The 21,303-nt window shown below is 36.4% G+C and overlaps 1 protein-coding gene across 1 annotated transcript in view; it reads right to left on the bottom strand.

Annotated features, from left to right (window-relative positions):
- Window positions 1-21,303, bottom strand: part of LOC127627981 (breakpoint cluster region protein-like) — a 107,114-nt gene that overhangs the window by 24,155 nt on the left and 61,656 nt on the right. The window contains exons 2-8 of the mRNA XM_052104613.1: window positions 20,170-20,354; window positions 15,883-15,987; window positions 14,965-15,150; window positions 9,837-9,944; window positions 8,245-8,305; window positions 7,940-7,992; window positions 7,011-7,151 (exon numbers count right to left, since the gene is read on the bottom strand). Coding sequence (XP_051960573.1) covers window positions 7,011-7,151; window positions 7,940-7,992; window positions 8,245-8,305; window positions 9,837-9,944; window positions 14,965-15,150; window positions 15,883-15,987; window positions 20,170-20,354 — 839 coding nt within the window. The remainder of the gene's footprint in view (window positions 1-7,010; window positions 7,152-7,939; window positions 7,993-8,244; window positions 8,306-9,836; window positions 9,945-14,964; window positions 15,151-15,882; window positions 15,988-20,169; window positions 20,355-21,303) is intronic.

Genomic DNA, 21,303 nt, shown 5'->3' with positions numbered 1-21,303 from the left:
TGTTCCTAAATGCTCCCACATCACCAAGATTGTGTCACCAAGAAACAAAGGTACTAATAAAGTGCCTGACGTAATCTTCTGCTGTTGTAGCCCATCCGCCTCAAGGTTCGACATGTTGTGCATTCTGAGATGCTATTCTGCTCACAAAAATTGTACAGAGTGTTATCTGAGTTACTGTAGACTTTCTGTCATCTCAAACCAGTCTGGGCAACAAGGTTTCCATCTGCAGAACTGACACTCACTGGATGTTTTTTGTTTTTGGCACCATTCTGATTAAACTCTAGCGACTGTTAGCAGTTACAGAAATACTCAAACCAGCCCGTCTGGCACAAACTATCATGCCACGGTCAAAATCAAGTTTTTCCCCATTCTGATGGTTGATGTGAAAATGAAACTTCTGACCTGTATTTGTGTAATTTTATGCATTGCACTGCTGCTAAAATTCTAGATATCTCGCTGACATTGGTGACACATCTACGATTCTCTCAGATCGTGTCTTTGATAATTCATACATTACGATCATCGCTCAAGGGTGCGAGCTCCGATTTGGGCTTTTGACGGCGATCTCCACAAAAATGTCGGTGAGCGAAAATCGGGCTTAAAATCATGTAGTGTAAACTTTGCATTAGTCACCATTCATTTTTATTTCCATTGCATCTTCTCACCAAACAACAAATACAAACAATTTATCAGTGCACGTTATTCCAAAGAAAACCATTTTTGTCTTCATAGTCTTACATCAAAATGTAATAACTTTCGCCTCCCCTGAAATTACTTTCTTTTTCAGGTAATGTTACCTCTTATTTTTCAACTCACCTTTTCATAGACAATCCAGTCCAGACCCATGTTTGTTTACTTTCCTTTGATAAGGCCTCTTAAATAAGGGTTTAAACCTTTATCCAGAAATGTGTCTAAATGGAGACAATCAGACACAACTGTGGACTATGTAAAACAAATCCAGTAGTCTTCAATCTAAATTAAAGTTTCTCTTTCACAGTTGTATGATTGCATACTGAAATTTTCTAAAACTGACCAACAATATTATAAAAAAACCACCCAATGGCAGATACTAAAACTGCAATTCTTTCAGAGCACCACACACCACAGCCACCACATAAGTGGCATTTTCGGAACAATCTTACTGTTGGTGAAATGCAAGGACCTTGTGCAGACTCAAATACACACATACACAAAAACAAATAGGCCTGGTATTCTACTTAAAAACCTTTCATAAACACTTGTAATATACTGCACATTTTTTGCAAATCTATACCAGGCTCTTGTTCTCTAATGTGAGCATGATGTGTTTTCTGCGCTACGAAAGAAAATACCCTCAAATGAGCTGTCTCAGCACATCAGATGACATTTTCCAACCGCTCGCCTCCAGTAGAAAAATGACAATGGCAATATCTCATAATCACCCACTACAATCAGACTGAAACCACTGAAAAGTTAAACACACAAACAGCAAATAAGAACAAAATATTGAGTGTTTGGTTTTTTTTTTTAGATTAAAAGGATGGTTTACCCAAAAATGTAAATTGTTTTATCCTTGTGTTGTTTCAAACCCATATGACTTTGTTCTGTGAAACACAAAAGGAGATGTTAGGCAGAATTTTAGCCTCAGTTACTATTCACTTTATTGCATCTTTGTTCTATACAATACAAGCAAATAATGACTGAGGCTGTCAATCCCTAGCAATCTGCTTCTTTTGTGTGTTCCTCAGAAGAAAGTCATATGGGTTTGGAACAACATGAGGATGATTAAATGATAACACAGTTTTTATTTTTGAGTAAACTATCTTTTAATCCCTTTGTTGTAACATGCAACATATAATGATTTTCATTTCTGTTCATTAATACTACCAAACTCATTGATAGTTTCATTTATTTGTTAACAAGGAATAAAGCACCAAAACGCTTAAACATATGCCTCTCAACAGATTGTGCCCTGAAGGTAATGTAGCAAAACACATCAAACAAATGCTGATGTGTGTATATGCATGATGGTCTGTTCGGAATTGAGCAGGTGGCTTTGAAGAGCCTGAGGTCATTTTGCTGTGTATGCATATATGTCTGATGTGTATCTACAGGATTTATCATGTTTGGATCGTTTCTGTGTCTTTGTGTTTATGCATCTTTGTGTGCACAGTGCTTCCATTTTGTGAGCATATTTAATGGGCATACTTGTATTGGGAATGTGTGTGTGCACATATAATGTGCAATTTCAGGTGTGATAAGGTACGTATAAAGTCAATCATGCTATGCTGTTTGTGTGTGTGTGTGTGCATCGCAGACACTTAAAGCTGCTTTCTGAAAGAGGCACTGGGTTCATTTACATTTTAATAACGTGGCTTCTGCCCAGCTAGTGTAGGCCTCTGGGGCCACCCTGAATCTCTCCTCCCTCTTACCTGAATACTTCCAGCCTCCAGTATGGGTAACACTAGAAGCCTTAACTAACCAACTCAACCATGACCATCATGCTAATGCTTCTAGCTGCTTACAGATATCAGTTCTGAAGTTACTCTTTAAATAATGAGATCTTTGTGCATTGGGAATAGGTAACCTTAGAACCGCATACCACTCTGCCCAAGTTAAATGCATCTCTAGCACAACTAAATGAATATAAGCGACAGATTAAGCATTTTAAATAAAGTAATCATGTTTTCTGAAGAAAATGTCAGGGGTGCTTACTAGGGATGCATTTTTTCTTATTCTCGTGTTTACGCAGAAAAATTGCCATAAAAGGACATAACTGTTGTGAAAACGGCCCTTATCTACAGGCTAAATGATTCTGGAAGCCATCCAAAACACTATGAAACCAGCAGACTTTGACTTTGATATCAGAATTTATATATTTGTAAATTATATATATATATATATATATATATTGGAAATAATTTATTATTATTATGATTATTTCCTTTATTTTAACCAGGAGAATCACATTGAGATATTACTATCTCTTCTTCCAGAGAGACCTGGTCAAGACGGCGGCAACATAAAGTTTCACACACAAAAATCATAAGATAACAATGCCACATTTTACACAATTAAGAACTAAATAAATAAAAGCGGATCAAGAAAAACAATTACAAGTATCCTTTAAAACATTGTGCAAGAGACGTTTAAAAGTGGCCAGGGTTGGAAGTGCATCTAGATTAAGTACATTTTGCAGTTCATTCCAGGCACAAGGAGCATAAAAAGAAAAAGCACCTTTACCAGATTCTGACAGTACCCTTGGGACATTTAGCCGAATGTGAGAGCCAGACCTAGTATGGTAAATGTTTGTGTAATAAGTTAAAAGATTTGATATATAGGAAGGTAATTTACCTAAAAGAGCTTTAGCAATAAATAAATACATATGTAGCTTTCTCCTTTGATATAAGGATGACCAAGCTAGAGAATCATATAAAATACAATGATGCGTCCGTGACTCTGCACCCTTACCAATTTATAGTTAAAACAGTAAAAAACACATTTGTAGCTCTATAAATTAATTAAGCATTCTTTAAGCATGTAAAACAATGATCTGTTGACAAAATAAGGTAAGTGGCAAAATATCCGAATCAGCCTATAGGTGTTTGTTAAAATCAGTATCAGCCAGAAATGTTCATATCGGTCCATCCCTAATGCTTGCCTGTGGAAAATTTGCCATCATAATCATAGGGTATTGTGGATGGTAGCTAACCATTTATGTCATTGCTATGCGGTTGCAAAGGTGTACTTGGTGGTTGATTACTTACCTAAGTCAAAACATCCCACCCTCTATGATATTCTTGTTCCCTGGGTATGTCTTTAAAAGTCCCTAGCAGCCTTAAAACCTTGGCCGAATGGAGAACAAAAAGGAAGGCAAATTAAAGGGGCCATTCAGACTGAAATTGTCCTTACGCTAAAAAGCAATAACGAACCAAAACTAATATAACACAGGTGTTCCAAGACGCATTTTAAAAAATTAAAGTTATTTTTAACCTGGCACAGCATTTAAACTGTACGTCTGGGGGAAAAAAGCAACATGATGGTTGAAGATGTCCATCTAGTGCATGTATACATCTTTTTTTTTTTTAAAACTATGCAAAAAGATAGCATTGATGGACAGAAAAACTTGAATGGTGCGAACTACCCTTAAGGCTTGTGTAAGCTACACAACAAATTGATCTCCATGAGCTTCTTTCATGTACTAACTATTAATATTTGATCAGCTTGCTCTGTCCACAGGCTCCCGAAGGAGAAAGGAGGGAGGGTTGTATTGAACAGTAACAAACTCCCTCTCGGTGTTTGCTCAATGTGGGAGGAGCCTGCTCCACACAAGATGCCCCTTATATTAATAATCAATGAGATGCGAGTAAGAGCGAGGTGGCTCATTATGGCAAATTGCATGCAACCAATGCTACCCATCAATCACGGTAACAATTCATCTGGCACTCTCCCTATGCCGGAGTACTGGAATGAAGGGGCGGAACAGAGAGGCTCAGTGTGTGATGACACGCACATCAAAAAGAAACGTCTCTTTAGGCTTATTTGAGATCACTGCCGGGTACATGTCAATAAGAATTTCTGTCCGACTTGATGTGACGTCATGCTGTTCTATGCCAAAATACAGATTTTCAGAACGAGGCACTACACTTGCTCTCTACTAACAGCACAAAATAAGAGCATGATGGGAAACAACTTGATGACATCACAGTAGTGTTGGACTCGAGTCCACCTTAGTAGAGTCGGAGTCAAGTCGGAGTCTTTAAACAATTGAGTCCAAGTCGAGTCGGACTCAAGACCGAGTGGTGTCTGAATGAAGTGGTGTTCAAGAATCTGAATTAAAATTGTAACCTTTAACTCAACATTAATATTTTAAGCTTATATTAATAACCTACACAACTAAGAAAAACTATTTGTCAATATAAATTCAAAAAACAAATGATTAGTATCCTGCTGAACAAATTTCAAAGTGGTTTCTGAATGAAATCATATGCTTCAGGTGTATGAAGACAAAACTGTTGAACTTGAAATTTAAATTATGTTTTGCTTTTCCCCTCCACTCCAACATACACTAAAGAAAGTGAAAGCTGCATTAGTCATTACAACCAGAGTTGCTGTTATTATTATTATTTTTACATAATTTTCAATTTGTCCATTCAATTTAGTTTAGTTTTATCTAAAATTATAGGTGAAATATACACCATGTAATTAATTAAGTACATTTAATGTGTTTAATACATTTAATAAATGGTCATTTTAAAACATGTAATAATCCCTTTAAAAGTAAATACAACAACATCAAATAAAACAGAAAAGATCAGATACCATTAAAAAAATATTTATATACTACAGTACTACACTTCACACTTTTCAGTTCTCCTGCCGTGTCCAGGTGTAGCATACTTCACTAAACTCAAACTCAACTTGACCTGACGTTTCATTCTTTTCACATTATATTTCGTATGGATAATAGGTGAATTGAGACTTCTCCCCTCACTTGTGTTCTTCATTGTATTTGTATTTTCACTGTATCTTCTTTTAACTTTTTTGCCATTTAAACGCAATTGCCAGCTTTACAGGTAACACACAGAGGTTTCGCTACAAATATGTGATGGACTGAGTTGTACAATTTCCATCATGGTCTATTTCAACTGTAATTTTAGTTTAAATGTCCCTGATATGTAGTAAATTTGATTTTGTCTCGATATAGTCAATATTTTCAGTTAGAAATTACTTTGTGTAGTAAGTGTGAGTCTGATAAAACATGTTCTATTTAATAGAGTTGGGGAACATACTTTTTAAAGTGTACTTACATTATTGATATTTCTGGATGAGAGCGGCAGAGCATGTCTGGTGAATGGCGATCTCTTTCCCGCACACACATATAGCACGGGAGCACGGGCAAGAGTGTTAAAAAAATACTTTGAAAGAGTGTGCGCTACTGTTCTCAGCCAGAATAATCACATGTAAGGACATGTACACGTGAAAACTGATGCGCAGTATCAAATACACAGAATGTATGATAGCACTAACTGTAGAGAGCACATCAATATGAAGACAAATCCAAATCCTGGGCATTTAGAGACAATTTTGAAATCCTGGACGGACGCTTTTTTCAGGTCTGAAAAAGAGGACATGTCTGGGGAAATGAGGACGTATGGTCACCCTATGTTGTTATTTTTTGTTTGTTTTTCATTGCATCGGAAGCCTAAAGTACCGAGTCTGAGTCCGAAGTCTAGTACCCCAGCTCAGCTTTTACTGGTTTACAACATCCTAGATACTTTTTTCTTGTCTAAAATTTTATTTCTTATATACTGTATAAAATTTGTATAACTCTTATTTAGTAACACTAATATAATTTTATTTCATCATCATTTACAACTCTCATGTTGTTCCAAACCCATATGACTTACCTTCTTCAGTAGAACACAAAACAAGACATTAGACATAATCATACATGTGCATACATGTTTTACTCAGTCACCGTTCACTTTCTTTGCATCTTTTTCATTGCAGAATTTTTAATTTTGGTAAATTATCCCATTAATGTGTATGAATAATGTGTGAACTCTCTCTACATTCTGATAGAATCATTTATTAAAAATAAATACAGCTAGATATTAAATCTAATAGTTCAAACAACTCATATGCAGCAAAGATTTCAGTAACGAATAGGGGCTGCTTTATTTATAGTGTACCCTCTATGGAAATGGAGAGTATTTTCTTGTCTGAAATAAAGGGAAGGTAATGTAGCCCAAGGATAGGTTGTGTGGAGAACAGAATGCGGGCTGGCTTAGATGTGGGGTGTAAATAGATGGATGGAAACGACAAGCTGTATATCTGTAGGGAGTTCATTGGTTGGATGGCTTCAGGGCTCCTGCACTATGTGCGACCTGGAATTTTGACATTTCTGTGCCCTTTAAAAATATGTTTTTGATGAACTCACTCCATCGAAAAAAAGATGAAGGACATACAGTATAAGAGTGAGAGAGAGAGGGATAAGATAGGAGGAAGGAAAGGGTCTTAGCACTCACCTCTCCCTTCTTTACTGTCATGGACTGGCGGCGAGGTGTGCTCTCTTCGTTAATGCTTGACAGGAAGTTCTGAGAGATGCGGAGGGCGTCTTGAAGCAGAGGGTAGTCTGGATGACTAGAGGGTGTGTGTTTCAGAAGGTCCTGTAAAATACACACACAACCAACCCAACATGTATCCATACTTTATTAGAGCAATTTTTTAATAAAAAGCTAAATTAGACAACCTATGGTATGCAAGTTTCACATGTTTATGGCACCATCTAGTGGTTATTTGTGAAACAAAGTGGTTTCAATGTTTATTTCAAATTTAATATGGCGGTAGACTTCCATTAAAAGTGACTCTTATTTTAATAAAGTAAAAGTGACAGTAATGATTATATTGTTACTGATATTTTAAAAAGAGTATTTACTGAATATAAGCAACTTGTGCTTGGTTAAAATTGTGTATATTATTTGATTGAAAACCCCCCTTTGAAATACATCTATAAAATATGATAAAACAGGCTTTTAAAAATGTTTACATCTACATTTCATAAGACATATTATAAAATAAGATATGTACATGACTGCTCTGTCTTTATAAATATCTAATTTTTTTATATTCCAAGATAATTTTTTTCACATTATCTGACATGATAATTCAAATGGCATGTTTTATAGAAACAGCCCTTTAAGGTTTCCATGTAATCACGTTTCTGAACACTGAAAATGTGCAATTGGTGTGTAAATGTTGGTGGTCATGTGTTAATGTATTCATTTATTCAGAACAAGCCATTCTTTGAGCTTAGTTTCAATAATTGGACAGGGGAGATTTTGAGCTATTGAGGAAGTTACAGTATGTTTTTATACATAGTATCCGAAAAGATCAAGAAAAATGTGATTCCACGTGATATTTAAGAAAACATTCAGTTGAATAAAAAGTAACTCACATGTAAAACGAGGGTGCTCCTGGTCACTCTGTCCACTGGTTTATAGAGCAGAGCTGGCAGACATGACAGAAGAGAAAACAAGCGCACGCACACACACACACACACACACACAGTGGGAGAATTTTCACAAGAGGCATTTCCATACTGCAGGCTCAAATACAGATGAATCGAAACCTTGCCTACTCACTCAAGTGGTTTTATGCAACTGATTTTTAAAAAATGAAAAGACATAACATGCTGTAAATAAAATGTGCAACACTTAAATACTGCATAAAATATAATATCTTGATCTTGTTGTTTCTTACTTTCCAGTGAGTATTTGGCAGTCAGGTCCTTGCACTCTTTGGTGCTCCTGACCTTGAGACTCTGCAGAGATATTAGAGACAAACTCTAAAAAGGTACACAATGACTTTGTCTGCACACAATCACACAGTATGGGCTGAAGTGACAAATCCATGGGTCTGGATTTTTTTTGTGTGTGTGAAAAAAAACAACAACAACAAAAATCAATGCATTGAAATGTGAAAATATGCATTAAACATTCATTATCACCCCACAATAAAATAGATTAAGTAAAATTAAAATGCAGTTAACAAGTATATCATTCTATAAATCAATAAAGATTATTGTAATGGATTAGCAATGTAAGCAACACCGTAAAGTACTTAAATACCTTAATATGGTTTTATACGCATACCATTATAAGCAGGTTTAAACTGCAAAAATGAATTTTATACAATATGTAGCAGGGGACCCCTACTCCATCTCTCTATTACCAAGGGGCCCTTGGCCTGAAAGAGGTTAATGAACCCTGATCAAATCAGATGTAGAACATCAGTTGCTCCAATTTATTCACTGTTTTACTGCAGATTTTCTCCTGACCAATAATGTTTATGGGCTCTCAGGTGAAACATTGGATGGTTACATTTATGGGCTGCACTATATGAAAGACTAAAATAATAAATTAATCTGTCACATATCATCCAAATATGTAGTAAGTGTAAATGTTTCCTATTGTAAGCTGTACACCAGTGGCAATCATTTCTAAAACCCACTGGAAACTGTCCACCCCCGCAGGACTATATTATTATGCATTACCATTACTTACGCAAACCAGTGTGAACAGAGAGTTATCCTAATGTTCGCTTTTGGTTGTGTTAGAACGGAGGAATATCCAAAGTATAAAAGGAAATAGTAGTTGGCATGACAACCACTGTTAGGGGGAATAAAGTGGAACAAGGTGGGCATCATCATGTAGATTTTATTCCTCATAACATTTTTGCAAGGCATAAAATCTCCCACTGAACTCTGAAGAGGCTTAGGGAGCACTTTAATGTCTGCTGTCCTGGTTGGTAATGGTCTCTCCGGGTTAATCAGTGAGTGACCCATGGGGGAGTGCTTGCAGGTAAAACCCAGCATAAAAGCTGGAAAATATAAGTTTCTTAATGTAGGGATGGATCAAGGAAAGTGTAGATCTGATGGGAATTTAGTATGGAAGTTGTCGAAGCAAACAATTTCGCTTTTTGGTCTAGAACTATAATTCTATTCAATAAGCCTGAACTATGGCTTCAAAATCAGTGCTTGGAATTGACAACCGTATTTACTAACAGGTGTGATTCTCGAATTGTCCTGTTTATACAGCTGATCAACAGTTTACAGGAGCGGATTGAATATCTTAACTGTGTGTGTAAACGTAACTGAATTTCACATTCTAAAACAGGACTGAGAAGCATATTCTGCTGTAGTGTGAATGCAGCCTAATAGAAGGACACTACCTTTAACTAATCAGAGGCAAGTATTTGTTTGCTTTAGAAATAAACATAAATGGGGATTGTGGGTGGAGTTAACTGCTCCTGGATTAGAATAACAGGTACGTGAGCACTCCAGTAGATATTACCTCAGAGATCTCGGCAAACTGCGTGTTAGCTTGACAGCACTTCTCCGCAGTCTCCACAGCAAGTTCGTAATTATCCACAAAAGCCCTGTACACTCCAAGCTGGCTTGCCTTCAAGAAGAGAAAACATAGTGAGTCATTTACACTTATGAATCTTTCAATGTTTTGTCTCCGTTTTCTATGTACGATGGACTTTAAAACAGCAGGATGCTATCTGTTGGTATTCATGAGTACATCCAAGATGGCAGCTAGCGGTTGGCTAACAGTAATGAGTGAGATGGACTGTTAGACTCACCATGGCGACATGGGATGGACAGACGCGATGGTGTTATCGCCGCAGGAGCAGCTGGACTGTTGCTGTGAGTGTTTATAGAGCCTACAGCGGTTGCCATGGCAGCAGAGGCCAACTCTATGGTGAGCAATTAATATGTGTGGCTGGCGCTTGTAAAAAGCACATTTGGAAATCTGATTTAGCCCATCCAACTCAATGGCCCTCTGCCAGCATTGAAATCTCTCTCTGGTTGAACAGCCCAATCAATCTCTTAAAATACAAATATACATTAGATGATAATGGGTTTGTGTGGGTGTATATGTGTGATAATATGAGAGGCTGGAGTTGAGTCAGAAAAAACTCTAAATGATTTTACCCTGTGTGTGAATTTGACAGTTAAAGGGACCATATAAGGGACTAGTCTATTTTTAAGTCCACTTATAATGTTTGTCAAGGTTTATATCACCAAAATCAATCACGATTTACTTATACATGACCATTTCTGCCATATTTTAGGACCCTTAGGACCCTCCATTTTTGCTATAGTACCTTTTAGATTTCAATATGTAATGATCATACATGGGGTTGGCTAACCTCTTCACATGTGAAATCTGAGACAACATTTCCACCAAGTTTTTGGAGGTATCAATGCCTTGTGATGTTTCAGTTGCTATTTAAACCTGGTTTTGAGGTGCCTAGTTTGAATGTACGCATGCGTGAATTTTTCTCTTATTATTTATTCAAGATTATTCATATGTATCTGTAAACAGACTTTGTATTCCTTACACAAATCCTTACATATCAAATGACTTCAAAAGACTTGGAATATAGCACACCAGTTCTTTGGACTACTTTTATGGTGCTTTTTTATCCTTATTGAAACTTGACAGGCCCTTGTCTCCATCTACTTTTGTTTACATGGAAAAGAGCAGCTTGGACACTCTGCAAATAATCCTCTTTTTTATGATCCAAAGAAGAAAAAAGGAACAAGGTTTTAAATGAAATGAAGGTGAGTAAATAATGACAGGATTAAATTTTTTTTGGAAGGCTTTAAAATTCTTCCACACATTACAGAAGCATATGAAAGTACAATACTAACTTTTGGACTGAAATTAATGTCATCACTGTTTTGACAGTGAGATTTGGTCATCTGTCAGTCTCTCCTTTTCTCTCCAAACCACCCCACAACACTAAGTAACCCCACTTGGTGGTACAGTACATCTGGGGATAAATCTTTTCTCCTGCACAGACCCAAGAGTCCAAAACTGAAGTGATTTTGCCAGTGTGTGCAATCCTCTCCCTGCTGAGCAGAAACGGATGCCGCGGGCCAGAGTCTATCTGCAGCATGGAGGATGGGAGTTTACTCTGTGACAACCTCATTACAGTGTGGAGAGGGATGATGACTGTAATAAAGCAACAGCACACACACACACACCAAGCTGAGTCCAACCAAGACTAAACTGTGTGAGCTGATACATTAAATCGCGAAGAAGCTGGATTTTTGCAATGTACTTCAATTAAATGTCTTTAAAGCATACATAAACAAATAAACACACCCACAGACAGTTGTCAGAGAAAATACCATATTTAATTTGACCAAAAAATTAGGCTCCTTTGCATTTGCATCAAATTACATATTAAATCTACCTTGACTAGGATCAAAGCCACTTTACAGCAAGTCAGTTCACTTGGTGGCCATCCTGGAAACATCCACGTGTACCCGTTTCATAGGTAGGCAATAGGCATCCGAGCAGTGATGTAAAAGTTACTAAAAAATAATAATCCACTACAAATTTTTTATTATTTCTTCTAAAATTGTAATAAGATTACTTTACTGATTTCTTTATTGAAAAGTAATCACATTAATAATTACTTTACTTTTAGATTACTTTCTTAAACACATCACTGCTCAAATTCAAAATAATGTCTATATTTGTTCCTTGTTCCTTGTTCATTGTTACACACAAGCCATACATTCAGCACATAACATTTCTCATTCCCAACGACTCATTATGGGGTCATAAATAAACTTTTTTTGACTATAAAGTAATTAGATTACAGTAACTAATTACTTTTTAATTTGATCACACACAGAACACTACATGCAAGTAAAGTTCCAATCTTTTTTAATGGGTAAAGACCAAAACTGTTAGTCAAGACTACTCATTTGAAATCAGAAATAAAATGAAACAATGGTTTCATACATTTGAGCTCAAATCATGCTAAAACAAATACTGTATTTTTATTTGCTGGTCCAGAAAATGCCCATTCAAGAGTGAATTAACAGCGAAGAGGTGACTGGGTCTTTGAAAGGTGGGACTTCCATTCCTTCAGCCAGCATACTGAACTTCACAATGTCTTCCATTCAATTTTTACGAGTGTGCCATCTCCTCCCAGTTATATTTGTTATGATCAACAGTCTTCATTCAGGTAACTGTAACTACACTACTAGTGTGACTCACACTCCATAAAGTGTCAGTACAAGTGAGGTGTTGCATGACAAGGCCATATTGAGAAGGTTGAGATGTATCTAAGCACCACAGAAACAAACTCATAAATTGATTCGTCAGCTGGTAGAGACAGCTTGACAGAGACTTTAGCACAGTAGTGCACACATCCTCTCAGCCTAGACACAATTCCTCATGATGACATGACCATATGCCGGGCCCAGCTGAAGATGAAAGTGTGTTCCTTTGCTCTGTGCACTTAACAATTTTAAGTAGGTCACAGATCTTCATTGAAAAGATGGAAATGTCTTTTAGTATGCAGAGAATTTACATACGATGTCACTGACAGGCATAAAGCATTTATCGCAAGCGAAAGGTAATATTAACAACGCTCTCATAGCTTAGCAAGAAAACAAACGTCAGCATGCTTTACCTTTGACAAACAAGCTCCTGTAACCTGTCGATACGCCGCAGCGACTCTTCTCCTAATTTGTGTTGTGCTTTCTTACTCCACATGAGCTGCCAGTAAGACACAAGCTGCGGGAGATATTTCTATCATCGACTAAGTTCTCATGCAGACAATCTCAGTATATTTCTCTCTTTCATTCATCTTCCTCTGTCTCCTGCTGCTAGCGACTGTCTTTTTAGGGAGGCTGCCTCCTCAGGCGCTGCCTCGCCTCCTGCCTTCGGATACTAGTTAATGGACGTTGGAGAGAGTGTGAGGATCAGTGACAAATAGGCTCCAGTCAAAATGACTGCTTGAATGACTAACTGTCTGAAGAAAACGGAGCACCTTTTGGGAGAAACACAACATAGCTACTGTGGCTTCCATTTATTAAATGTGGGATGGTGGAATACAGTGGGAGAACAGTGAAGGAAAAAAATTGAAAGATAAATAAATAAATGTAGAATATGACTTCAGTGCACAACACCCAGACAAAGTGAGTGGGGATTTATCTGCCCCCCTAACATTCACCAGTCACATGAGGAAAAAACTTAATGGAAAAGAGAAGGGAGAAGAGAGATAGAGAACACAATCCTCAAATGGGACTATTAATAGCCCTCTCCTCAAGACACAAAGCACACACTGTAGCAACTGCTCAAGTGGCGGGGTGAAATAAGGCAGATTTGATATGATTATTATTTGATTAAATGCTACACAGACTCCTACAGTCAAGACGTTCTGTGATTGTGTGATGTCGCTTTAGGGGCATAAATGGTTCATTTAGGATTCTTTGATTGATTCACTTATAAATGTTAATAATTGTTATTTAGCCTAATGGCGCACAAGAAGTAGACAGAATGTGAATAGTCACATTTTATCAAATGTGATTCTAATTTGTTCAGGATCAAATTCTTAAATAAGTAAAACTTTAACATGAGAAGCAAATTCTTTTTACATAAATGTTATTTTCAAAATGAAACAACATTCGCAACCAACTTTTATCTGAATTAAATTTACTTGTAGTGTTTCTGAAATTATATTTTATGAGAAAAATTGTAGGGCAGGACTTTTATCCATTGGAAATTGATTGGATCGTGAAAAGTGGGCATTAAATACCAAATTGGAGGTAGATTGTTGGAAGGGTGGGGTTGAAAAATAAGTGGGCTTGGTGACTTCAGTCAAAAAGGAAAGTTATTACACAGGCGGAGCAAGTTTGTACATTTTGATGAAAAATTACAAAGACAAACCCTTTTTCTTTAGAAAAACGTGCACTGACAAATTGCGCACAATAAGACCAGGCATGTGTATTCGATTCCATGTTGACTTTAAAGTAATATTCCAGGTTCGATACTAGTTAAGCTCAATCGACAGCATTTGTGGCATAATACTGATTACCACAAAAAACAAATCACTGTATGGAAATTGTATAAAAAAAAAAGCTCAAATCTGGGTTCCAGTGAGGCACTTAAAATGGGGCCAATCAGTGAACATTAAAATATTCACAGTTTTAAAAGTATGGCCACAAGACTTATGCATGTTAACATGATTTCTGTGTGATGAATTGCTTACTAACCTTTTCTTTTTAAAGTTATAGCCAATTTTACAACTTTGTTGCCATGATGATGTAATGTCAACGAACCCTAAAACGACTGTAAAAATGACAATTTAAACAACTTTACAGATCAAATAATATATGAATTTTAATAGAAGAATTATTGTAATTGCTTTTATAAAAGTATATGCCTCATGTTTCTTCCTCTAAAACCTCAAAACATTGGCCCATTCACTTCTGTTGTAAGGGCCTCACTGTAAACTCCATTTTTGCTTTTTCTAAAGAAAATAATGGAGGAAATAATTTTTTGTGGTAATCAACATTATGCCACAAATTCTGTCGATTGAGCTTAACTTGTATTGAACACAGATTATTCCTTTAACATGAGACATTTCAAAATATCAAATTATACTCACTTGTTTTTGGAAAAGGTCTCCCACACATTGGTGGTGACTCCACTGTTGCACTCTGGGTAAAAGGCCATCGTAGAATTCTTTGTGGATCTCATAGAGTTCAGGCACTTTAAAGAATATGGTCTCGATCTGCTGAACAGTCACGACAGGCTGGGAAGTGGTGGCCGCTGCTTTCAGGGGCTTCATGGGCTGACAAATGAGCAGGAAGAGAAGCAGGATTAAATGTTTGGTGGTGTAAATTTTGAAGAGTATTTACACCACCATATAACTATATATATATATATAATATATAGTATAAAACTTTGAATGTTTGCGAGATGCTCATAGCAATAATGGCAACATGGTCAGGCAAAAGGAAAAATATATTAAAAAGTAAAAGTAAATTAAACAATAATTTTAGTCATTACAAAATAATCACTTAGCAAAATCTGGAAAAGGTTTGTAAAAATTCCATGCATATTATTTTTAGATGTATTAGATGTTTTTAAGTTGAATATGCAAAAAACAAAACCATATTTTTGCTACCTGCCTAAACAAAGCCAAAGGTCACTGACAAGACACAAGTATGAACATTGTCCACTTTCAAAAGGACTTAAGAAAGCCCAAGTGGAATGGGTTAATATTTTAGACACATCTAATCAAGAGAAAAGAGACACAAGAATGTGTGACCTTCCATGGGCTCCATGGATTAAGCTGAGGACTAAATAATTTGGTATAGCCCTGTTAATTCAGAACATCACCCACCTACCCACATTTGCGCACACACACACACACACACACACTAGATGACAGATTTGCTCAAGAGCATGATCACTCATTTTCTCACTGGTGTGATCCCATACAAACAGAGCTCTGTCAAAATATCAGTCCAATCACCCTGATGTAAGCAGTTAGAACAATTCAAGCTTGAGCATCTCTCACCAGTAGCAGCGCCTCCAGGTGGCTGAGGTAGGTCTCTTCACTGGCCAAGATTCCAGACAACACCCTTTTCCGCATTTCCAAGCCCTTCTCCAGGTCCAACTCAGCCTGCACACAGAGAGAAACATCTCATACACTTCTGAGCAACAAAGTTCAAAATCATATGATATTACATTACATTCTGACAATGTTGGAATGAGCTATAAAATAGCAATTTGGCATTGGTTCAATGGAGCTGCTCTCTAGCCTTACAATAAGTGTCTTGGCTACATGAGAATCATGGGAAATTCATAACACCTTTGAACTGAATAAGGCCTTTCATGGAGTTTACACTATCCAGCAAGTCTTGAGTAAAGGATCAAGATACCATGGACCTTGAATCCATCCAGAATTTCTATTTTTTGTCCATGAGTTTAGGTTACAGAGTGCTGATAGGGGCTAAATAGGCCTGGAATGTTGGTTTCCATGGCCACAGCACAGGTAGTCAAAACCACAGATGTTTGTGATTGTCTCACGAGACTTTCTAGTCCAGATTTCAGGATACACATCCATCTGCCTTAAGACTCTGCTATCAATTCTGTCTATACCGTCTTGTATCAAGCTTTAAAAAAGGTAATGCTCATAATGTTTTAGATTTATAATACCTTCTTTTCATATTTATATGCACAACCATAAGATAATGTTTAGTTGTGCATATGAAAAGTATAAGACCAAAGAATAACAGCCTCAGTCACCATTCACTTTCATTTTATGGAAAAAAGATGCAACAAAAGTTAATGGTGACTGAAACTAACATACTGCCAAACATCTTCCTGTGTGTTTTCCATGGAAAAAAGAGAAAGTGATACAGGTTTGGAACAGCATGAGGTTAAGTAAACAATGACAGAATTTTCAGTTTTGGGTGATCTATCTCTTTAACCCAAAGAATCTGTGATTGTCCCTGGATCACACTGCATACTTTTCTTCTGATAAAGCAGCTCACATCGTACAAATAGATATCTGAAGTGAAACCCCACCAGGTGACAGAGTAAATCCTGCCACTGATATCTGCAGCATGGAGTTTATTCATTAACTCTTGGGCGCTAGACATCTCTCCCCAGGGGGGCACCAATGTATCTCGAGACCACCATCTTTTATTCATCCACATATTTATTAATGAAAGCCTGTCTGTGTTTCAGTGTATGAGAATGATTTGAGCTCATCTCTGCCGGTCAAACAATAATCCTCACTTATTGAGAACGAGATTTTTTTCTTAGGGATAACAAAAAAATATTTTCATTGTCACACAGAGAGCACAAATGAAAAAGGCTCTGAAGGAAAGCTGGGAAACTACAAACTTTCAGTGAAACAGCAAATATGATTAAAGAACAGACAGTATGTCATGAACAATTACCTATTATATGATTTAATATATTTATTAAAATGTATTAGAATAAAAAAATGTATTAGGCCTATGTAATTAAATTACACATTCATACCACATGATACTGAACTTAATAAATCCTTGTAGAGAACTTTTGTTGTGTAACAAAGGATTTTATTCAGTACTGAATTTAGACGAAGAATTTGTACATTACATTATAAAGAGAAATCAAATTGTATTAGGGAGGATAAAGTTATGTAATAAGATACTGAATGGGAAGATGTCCCACTCATATATTGTATTGTACTTTAAATAGTGTTTACTAATAAATATAAAAACAGAATCTGAATAAAAAACAAGAACCATTAAATTATGAGGCCAAACACACAGCAACAAACTTATGGAAAAGATATACCTTTCTGTCAGAAATATACTGAGGTGAAGTAAGAGAAAAGTGTGGTGGGTTTGAAGTTTAACGAAAAGTATGCGAGAAGACGAGGAGTGTCTGAGGTCTGGTTCTATAATAGCAGCTTTCATTATTCATCTCATCTATGTAACCTAACTATGCCGTCAATTAGTGCTGCAACTAACGATTATTTTGATAATCAACTAATCTAACAATTATTAGAATGATTATTCGACTATTCGGTTGATTATTGAAACGATTAATCATTGGCTCTTAACTGACTATTCAGCTTGTGCCTAGACTTAAAAGGTTGTATTAAACGTGCTTACTAACAATAAAGAGGACAAAATCATCTTTTTTAAAAATACCTCTAAATGACATTCACTGAATTCCAAGAAAAAAAACAACTTTTTTTTATTAAGTTTAATTCAGTACAAATTCATCTCTCTCTTCTTAATAGAGCTGCGTATCACCGATTTACTTCACAATAAGATCCACACCTGACACATAGGATACAGTATATTATGATTCAATACGTCCAATTCATCACGTTATAAATCTATCTACAGCAAACACGCATGAGGGACGGGCGTCCCCACGCCAGAGGATGCCTCAGTCGGGTGCAGTTTCAATCTCTCCCCCTTCATGCGACACATAGACGTGACGCTGACCGCACAGAGAAATGACATTTTTGTAGTTTGTTTATGATGCAATTCCTTATTATTTGAACTTTAATAAAGGATGCATTGAAGATACAATACCAGGTTGTTTGCTTTTTAGATGCTCTGACATGCAGGTTTTGCTTATGAGGAATGCCAGATCCAGCTCTGCTTTATTTCACGATGACAGTCCTTCTGTATTTCCTTATTTTGCATTTTTCCATTTTAATTCCATTATATTTTGTGATCTACATCACATAAAGCTGTTTGGAAAGTTTAGAGTGCATCTTGGCATGCGTTTTCTTCCTCTCCTCAGTCAGGTGCGAGCTGCTTTGCTCCTCTCTCATGTCATCATTAGAATTTCATGATCTCTTGTTATGTTAAATGAGATTTAACGACTATTCGACAACAAATGTTTTTGTCGACAATATTTTACTGTCTACATTGTCGATAATGTCGACTAATCATTTCAGCCCTACCGTCAATGCAAATTTGTTGGGAGGAAAAAACACCACAAAGAGTTGAAAAGTCATGAGAAATATACACAGATGCTGTTATCATTACAAGAGGTCCTGTCTTTTTACTAAAAGTCCTGGAGATGCTGGATGAAAGACAGACGAAAGAATAACATAAAATGATGAAAAAGACTTAAGATGGCTAACTTAAATGTTTTTATTTTAGCATCAATGTACAGCAGTAATCATATTATTTATAATGTAGCAGTTTTTGAGGTAATTAAAAAAAAAATGTGTCTCCCCTTATGAAACAATTGAGAAATGGCTAATTTGTGTGAGAACCAGCCATGGCCTCTGCAGTGTCAATTTAGTGATCTCAGGTTGACATGCAAGATGTTTACACAGCAAATCCCTCTCTGAATCTGTCCATGTAACAAATCCTGCTGTGTGTATGTTGGGTAAACATGTATAGAGCATGTATGTGTGTGTTACTGGGGGAGGGTGCATGAGTGTATACTGCAGGTGAGTTTGTACACAAGCATGCATGTATGAGTTAAACACAGGGGTCAAAAGAAGAAAAAAAAACTCCTTGCCTCTAGGCATCGTATTGGCAAGGGAGAGATTTTAATAATTTTTTGACAGCCAATGGCTGTGTAGATAAAGCAAGAATGCTGTTTTACAATGGATGATTTAATTTGGTGGTATGGCTACTATGTAGGTATGATGAAGATGCTTTTACTGAAGCTCTGAAATGAAAGCTATGGTGCTTTCAAACCATGGTTGATAACAGTGGCATTTAGAAATAATTAATTTCTATCATGCTTGACTGCATGTAATGTGAGATTTTCTGCACTATGCCAAGGTATATGATATTTACTAAGCTGTGGCAAGCACCAACTGTTCAATTATAATTGTAATTCGCAGGCACAGCATTTTTGAAAATGGTCATATTTCACAGCTCACTGAGTTTGTTACCTATACCACTGAGGCTATAAATACATGAGGGTTTACTAGTACAATGGTTTATAATCTGTATTAAAGATCTATTATAAACAGAATGGATTTCTCTTTTCAACCGAGGGTCCATGAAAGTCTTGCATATATATGGTAAAAAATATAAAACATTAAGGATTTTATTAGACATATACTGTAAATATATTCCATATATTTTAAAATGTATTTCTAAATATATTATATAATGATATGTTAATGTTGTATTTGTTAATGTTTTAATATTATTAGTGAATGTTATTATAAAGAGTTACTGAATTTTTTTTGTAAAACTGTAAATGAGATGTACATAACATGGAAACAAAAATCTTCATTGCTTAACAAAAACAATTTTTTTTTTTTTTTTTTGTCATTCTCTGATTGGTAGGTTGGCTGGCTTATGTGATGATGACTTACAGACTTGGAGGACTCGAGTGAGCCAGAAGAGAGGGTGTCTCGACTGCTGCGGCTCTTGGAGCTAAGATGAGGAGAAGAAGAGGGAGAGTCATCGATGTAGGGCAGGATGTCATGGTGTCGTCGCTGCTCCTCCGCCCGTTCTGCGTCGTAAAAGTAAGTGGGAGGAGTGCCTGTAAATGGACCATCTGTAACAAAACATTAGGAGAAAGCGGGATGAGATCTTCCTCGAAGATATTTGACAAAACAATGTGGAGGAACTGCATCACATAATGAACTGAATATAGCATATCTTTCCATCTCTGTTTCCTCTGTAGTGACATGTACTGATATAAAATTATTAATACCAGATTCTATAGAAAAATAGAGAACAGGACTATGCTATTTTTGTTTACTGGTCCCATTTCGAACTGAATATGTCATCAAGTTTGAAATGTAGTGTTTAACTGATTCGGTTTAAACAGTAGACTAAAGTTAGACTACTGAGCTACAATGAGATTATGTCTCTTGAGTGGGTCTTATGTCTTGGTATTATTTCTGACAGGCCAGAAATTTCTGCTGACATTAAGAGGATGCATAAAGTTAAAGTTTAAAACGTTTCCCCCTCCATAGAAAAAGAGGAGCCCAAAGATTCCTTTTCCCAGACTGGTTTGGTCATTAGGTTGCTGGAAACCTCACTTGAGGATCTATATATTTATTCAACTCAAAGCTCTCAGCTCAGTTAAAGTTTTCTGTTTTCCCTAATAGAAGACAAGCACATCTGCAATCCTCCTAGATGAAAATGCAGGAAATCAAATTCTATCTAAAATGTTCTTTTTAAAAGGGGACACAAAAAACATGAATTGCCTGTTTTAAAGGACTGACAGACAGAATTATACACTCACTGAGCACTTAATAAGGAACACTGTGGTCCTAATAAAGTGCCCAACATCTTTTTTTGCTGTTATATCCCATTCGCCTCAAGGTTCAATGTGTTGTTCATTTTGAGATGCTATTCTGCTCACTACAATTGTACAGAGTGGTTATCTGAGTTACTGTAGCCTTTCAGCTCAAACCAGTCTGGCCATTCTTTGTTCACCTCTCTCATGAACAAGGTGCTTTTGGCACCATTCAGAGTGAACTCTAGAGACTGTTGTG

This window comes from Xyrauchen texanus, chromosome 34 (genome assembly GCF_025860055.1).
Source record: "Xyrauchen texanus isolate HMW12.3.18 chromosome 34, RBS_HiC_50CHRs, whole genome shotgun sequence".
Taxonomy (NCBI): Eukaryota; Metazoa; Chordata; class Actinopteri; order Cypriniformes; family Catostomidae; genus Xyrauchen; species Xyrauchen texanus.
This window is presented reverse-complemented; position numbering and strand designations above follow the sequence as displayed.